The sequence below is a fragment of the Zootoca vivipara genome, chromosome 1 (assembly GCF_965207765.1).
Source record: "Zootoca vivipara chromosome 1, rZooViv2.hap1.1, whole genome shotgun sequence".
In the NCBI taxonomy this organism is placed as follows: domain Eukaryota; kingdom Metazoa; phylum Chordata; class Lepidosauria; order Squamata; family Lacertidae; genus Zootoca; species Zootoca vivipara.
Genome location: NC_142582.1, coordinates 113129155 through 113135659, shown reverse-complemented (window position 1 = coordinate 113135659; position 6505 = coordinate 113129155). Strand labels below are relative to the sequence as shown.

The 6505-nt window shown below is 43.3% G+C and overlaps 1 protein-coding gene across 1 annotated transcript in view; it reads left to right on the top strand.

Annotated features, from left to right (window-relative positions):
* The first annotated feature begins 1119 nt into the window (after positions 1-1119).
* LOC118078169 (cation channel sperm-associated auxiliary subunit beta-like) overlaps positions 1120-6505 on the top strand; it is a 63187-nt gene continuing 57801 nt past the window's right edge. The window contains exons 1-4 of the mRNA XM_060282950.2: positions 1120-1195; positions 1852-1943; positions 4917-5069; positions 6168-6228. Coding sequence (XP_060138933.2) covers positions 1120-1195; positions 1852-1943; positions 4917-5069; positions 6168-6228 — 382 coding nt within the window. The remainder of the gene's footprint in view (positions 1196-1851; positions 1944-4916; positions 5070-6167; positions 6229-6505) is intronic.

The window sequence follows — 6505 nt, the reverse complement described above, 5'->3', positions numbered from 1 at the left end:
CCATCTGGCTGGGTTTCCCCAGCCACTCTGGGCAGCTTACAGCAGAAAAATGAAATAAAACAATTAAATATTAAAAGCCTCCCTAAACAGGGCTGCCTTCAGATGTCTTCTTAAAATCTGGTAGCTGTTTTTCTCTTTGACATCTGATGGGAGGGCGTTCCACAGGGCAGGCGCCACCACCGAGAAGGCCCTTTGCCTGGTTCCCTGCAACTTGGCTTCTCGCAATGAGGGAACCGTCAGAAGGCCCTCGGTACTGGACCTCAGTGTCTGGGCAGAACGATGGGGGTGGAGATGCTCCTTCAGGTATACTGGACCGAGGCCATTTAGGGCTTTTAAGGTCAGCACCAACACTTTGAACTGTGCTCGGAAACGTACTGGGAGCCAATGTAGATCTTTCAAGACCGGTGTTATGTGGTCTCAGCAGCCGCTTCCAGTCACCACTCTAGCTGCCGCATTCTGGATTAGTTGTAGTTTCCGGGTCGCCTTCAAAGGTAGCCCCATGTAGAGCGCATTGCAGTAGTCCAAGCGGGAGATAATCAGAGCATGCACCACTCTGGCGAGACAGTCTGCAGGCAGGTAGGGTCTCAGCCTGCGTACCAGATGGAGCTGATAGACAGCTGCCCTGGACACAGAATTGACCTACGCCTCCATGGACAGCTGTGAGTCCAGAATGACTCCCAGGCTGCGCACCTGGTCCTTCAGGAGCACAGTTACCCCATTCAGGACCAGGGAGTCCTCCACACCTGCCCGCCTCCTGTCCCCCACAAACAGTACTTCTGTCTTATCAGGATTCAACCTCAATCTGTTAGGCGCCATCCATCCTCCAACCGCCTCCAGGCACTCACACAGGACCTTCACCGCCTTCACTGGTTCTGATTTGAAAGAGAGGTAGAGCTGGGTATCATCCGCATACTGATGAACACCCAGCCCAAACCCCCTGATGATCTCTCCCAGCGGCTGCATGTAGATGTTAAAGAGCATGAGCCCTGAGGCACCCCACAAGTGAGAACCCACTTGTTGTCTTCCTTGATCACTGTATATATTGTGTGACTATTGGGGGACCAGCTTTATATATAGCTTTGAATTAAATGCACATTTGTATTATTTTTACATTTACAGATGGTGCTGTTGCAGCTTTCTCTTGTGCTTGCAGCTGTTTTACCACTTTCATCAGGACTTTCCTACAATGTAAATGGTAAGTTGTATTTTACTTCATTTCAGCTTCCTATTCTTGCATACGGGTTAGTTACTAGTGCACTGAACCTTGCATTTGCATGTGCTGTAATTTGCATAAAGATCAGAACTTTATTTTGTCCAAGTGATGACAGGGCCCACCTTTAAAGGGAAAATGTGTGCACACAGTTTTGGGAACTGAATCCAGTATTTTTATTTGTTTTACTGCAGCAGATTCAAGAAACTTCTTTAAAAAAAACCAAAATATTAAAGAGGAAGATATATTTGCTAATGATGTTAAATGTGTGTTGTCTAGGAGTCAAATGAGCCACCGTGAGAGAGCTTGGGAAGATACTGACAGAAGCACAAAGGTTAATTTGGTTGTCCAAACCGATGTGGTCTAGCCTTGGTTTAAAGATTATCATAAATATATTATTTATTTTCTTATTGCCCATCCTAAACCCCAGGTCTCCCAGTACAACTTCCTTCCTGAAACAGCTAATAATATCAAATTTGTTGATATGATTATTACTCCTGTATTTATTTTAATTTATAACTCACAAAAGCAAATGCTAACCATTTCAGTCCACAATTTCATTTTTGATTTGAGTTTCAGTATATTCTAGTTCTGTAATATATTTGAAAATATTAGTGATCAATATATTTTTTCACACTCAGTGCTGGCCAATTCGAGTTTCTCTTGCTACACAGGAGATGAGCGGAATATGTCATCTAAGGAAATTAAATTGTTTCTTTCAAATAAAAGTTTGGTAAGTTTCCAGCACTGTATTTCCAGTTGCAATTGAATGGGGAGTAGCTCAGCAAATAATGTATTTGTATTATGGCAGTGGGGAATAACTCGCCAATACACCATTCTTTGGTTCAGCAGAATTGGCTAATCAATTCTTTTAGCTATCCCCCCCCCCCCCCGATTAAGGAAAAGGGAAGGATAAAGTAATTAAAATAAGGGCATGGTACTATTATATAAATAAATACCAACATCAGTAAGAAAGAACTCATTGTCAGTTCACATTATGTATAACCATTGGTGCATAAATCATAGAAGTTCATTTAAGTTCTCCAAATGTCCAGATAGATATCCACACAAAGTTGATAGCTAGATGACATACCATATTTTTCCGTCTATAAGACGCTCCCTATTTTGAGGGCCTCAAAATTTAGAAAATTGGGAGGGATTGAGCTTTGGGGGAGGTTTATTTGGGGGGGGGGGAATGCCAAAAATCGCTCACCTGCCAGAATGCAGCACACAACCGAGCGACGCAAGCGGAAACCACCTATCAGCTCGTCAATCGCCACCAGCGGCCGCCAATCACACTCCCGCTTGCTGCGACAAGGGCAGTTGTCTATTGGTTGCTGCAGCGACAAGCAGCAGGGCTAATGGCAGCGATCAAGCAGCTGCGACGCAAGCGGTTGTGTGCTGCATTCTGGCGGGTGAGCGATTTTCGGGATTCTCTCCCCCCCCCCCCAACAATCAAGTGGCCAATCGCCGCTTACAATCTTGGGCTTGGTCCAAAAAACCTTTTGGGCTTGCTCCAAAAAACCCTCAGCACTACCCATGTATAAGACGAGCCTAAATTCTGAACCTCATTTTTGGGTCAAAAAAGCTCATCTTATACACAGAAAAATACGGTATGTTTAAATGGATTCTTAGCTGTCATCACTAACTGAATCGGAAGCGGTTAGAAGTTTAGCTAAATGGAGTGAAATATTATTGGTTGTTAAGACTCCCCTTGGATCCAACAACACCATATGCTATGTAAATAATTTTTACTTAGTTATTGGCATCAAAACAAAACAAAACAAAACATAGTATTGCAGTTCGTTTAAATAAACAATAACAGGGTGTTCTAGCTTCTGATCTTGCTGCAGCTATGAATATAGCCAGGTAATTTCTCTTACGTGCTGCAGGGCAAATGAGCTTGGAATCAGGATTCTCCCTTTCTACCCTCCTGCCATATGGACAGCATGAACTTCATGGAGCTACACTAGCTCAGGGGTTACCAACCTTTTTTTTTTTTTTTGACCAGTGGGCACATTTTGAATTTGAAGGAAGTACTGTGAGTGCCAATCACAAAATGGCTGCCACGGGGAGTGTGGCATAACACATCCTGGCAGCTGTGGGGGCATGGAAAAACACAAAATTAGACACAGTACAGCCATTGCTGCTGCTCCCACCCGCTTCCTGGACAGCCTCCCCATGGTTGGCAAGCAAATAGGATGGACTAACAGGCAAGAAGGGAAACCATCCCCGCCAGTTCTTCCCCTGTGAAAATCCTTCAAAACCAACCAGATTGTGAGGGGGAATTTTTCTTCTTTTGAGATAAAACTTAAAAGAAAAAGCCACGGACCACCAGGCTTTTTATTTAGTAGGCACCATGGTGCTCAGACCCTCAAAGAAAGCCCCCTGTAGATGCTGGGTTAGCAGTCCCTGAGCTAACTGCAAAGAAAGACACCTAGAACAGGACTTGGCTCCATTTATAAATCTATGCCTATGAAATAGACACAGCGCCCAAAACTGCCTCAGGAAATTGTCAGGGATGATAACAAAGGGCAACCTTGATTGCCCATTTAGAAAGGAAGAGGAAGGATGACAGGAAGGGGATTTGGGGTGCAAGAGAAGGTCAAACTTAAACATTTTTGGCCTTGCCTGAAGAAGTCTCTCCCCTCACAGTTCTTCCTCCAGGCACAGCTCCATTCTGAGGACTCCCAGGGCTGAGGGGTGAGGCAAGGCAGGTGGAAGGCTTGGCCTGGTGAAGAAAGCCTTGCCAAAACTGCCTCAGGAAATTGTCAGGGATGAAACAAAGGTCAACCTTGATTGTCCATTTAGAAAGGAAGAGGAAAGATGGCAAGAAGGGGCTTTGGGGTGCAAGAAAAGGTCAAACTTAAACATTTTCGGCATTTTGGCAAATTAAACCATCTAGGGCCTTTTAAATGTCTCTGTGGGGGATTTATTGTGGGGTTTTTCGGGTATATTAATTGGATAAATAATGGTCATTTTCTATACTTTAACCCTAAACCTCCCAATTCTCAGTGGCACTTGCCCATGCCACCCAAAAGCAGGCAAAAATCACTTGAGAGAGGGCAAGGGCAAGTTGTGTCATGTGGCGGTAAATTAATCAACGCAGAGTCTTCTTTATAAACAGAATAAAACTTTTACTTGAAGAAAATAAACTTGTTCAAAAACAGCATAGTTAAAGAGTATACACAGAGTGCTCATAGCAGCTATCTTAGTCCTCAGAGAGGCATATTCTTTAGTTACTGATTAACTGGAGTCCTGGAGCCGCTCAGCAACAGCTATACATTAACATACTGAGCTGAGACTGACTCTGATAGAGACTGCATTACTGACTGACGCCCAGAGAGAAGATGGCTACTTTATATAGGGAGAATGAGTCATCACTCAAGATGAGTCACGTGTCAGGATGAATTAGCAATTTACTGTTAGCAGTTACAGCTAGCAGGCTTGAAATGATTGTGTAGGCCTTGTAGGCCGTGCCTAGGCCTTGCCTGCTTCTGCTCTCAATAACCTTTGTTGCATGACAAGTTGTCCCACAAAAACAAGGATTTCTGCCCACCTTTCCTTTATGACTCCCTAAAGCCTTATTTACTGCAGCTTCGCTTTTGAAATCAATGCAGATTGCCATTTAAAGTTTTAATAATGCTGGATGTTGTGGATATGTGCTTCGTATGTTAATCCTGGGTGTTTTTTTCCCCTGTTAAAGATTGTCCGCTGTCATTTGTATAATATTAATAAGCCCGACACCGTGGAGAACAGACGGAAGAATCTAGTTCTTTTTACTTCAGCTGGTCTTGCTCCCAGCATCCAGATCTTCAACAGTACCTACTCCAAAGTCTTCTACTTCAAAATGACTCTGGTAAAGCATTCCGGAAGGGCTCATAGCACATTATTTACATGCAGAAGGTCCCAGGTTCACTCCCTGACTATTTCTAGTTAAAAGGGATCAGGTAGCAGGTGGTCACCTCTGCCTGAACTCGGGACAGCCACTGTCACCAGAATACTTATTAAACAATGCCATAACATTGGGCTGGAAACTTACAGTGGTCCAGTGTGTAGCCCAAGGACCGCATGCAGTCCTTAAGACCATTTTTGTTGGCCCTCAGCAACATTTGACATCCCTCAGCCCTTTGCTGCCTTCCCAAAGCCAGCTAAGTGAGGTGCTGGGTTTGGGAAAGGAGGTGCGAAGGCTCTGGCAAGGTCCTATTACCTATTACCTCCTTCCCGAAAGCTGGGAAAGCGCTAACTGCCTCAAGGCAGTGTGTGGACCATGATTACATGGTCAAAGTACTTTTGCAGCCCACTTGGTGTGAAAGTTGGGCCGGCCTGAGCTAGATGAACAAACAATCTGGCTTGGTTTAAGGCAGGTTGGACTGGCAGGGGGTTGGACTGGATGGCCCTTGGGGTCTCTTCCAACTCTATGATTCTAGGTTCCTGGGGTGGATCTGCACTCATGGTTTTAAACGTTATTTTTAAGGGCTACCTGGAAAATTTCATCTTTGGACCTCAATGTTTTGTACATACATGTCTGCCATATTGGGTTCTATTTAGGATAAATGGGTCTTTGGGGGGTAAAATATAAGAGAAACCAACAAGACTTCAAAGTATAATATCAGTTATTTCAGGCATTTCTTTAGACAATTATTCAATTAAAGGCATCTGAAAAACTTGTCGGGCTTTTCTTTTAAAAATGTGTTCCAAAGCCGAGTAATAGCTTTCTGTTGCACGATAGAATTAACACTTTGAAAGAATTTTTGTTAGTACTTCATTTCATGAACATTAACAACAAAATAGATATCAAACCACTGTGAGAAACTGTTCTTAAGCTATGAGACTATCAGCTGCGAAAATTCATAATTGGAAAATCAGTCCGCACAGTAGTTTACCTAAATGTATGTGACTCTTCAAGTATTTAAGACTAAAATTCTTGGGTTGCCATCCTTTTTTAAAACAAAAGGGAGAAGGTGTGGATTCGTGGAGTATTGAAATCCAACGAGAAGAGTTAACATACAATACAGGTGAGAGATTTATAATTTCCACTTATCCTCACAGGCTATTGATGCTTCCTTGTGTTGTTGCTGCTGTTTTTGTACTCAAGTAAGGTGGTGCCATGTTTTTCATTTCAAAAGAAAAAATTCACACAAAATCCTGCTAGCAGGGGGGGGGGGAATTTGAAAACTTGGTTGTGAGCATTTGGCACAATCTCAAGTGGTGCATAAGTAGTATACCAACTTCAGTGGAGAGAAAGCCAGTTTCAGGATAATGTATATTGCACTTTTTTTGACTGTGATATTT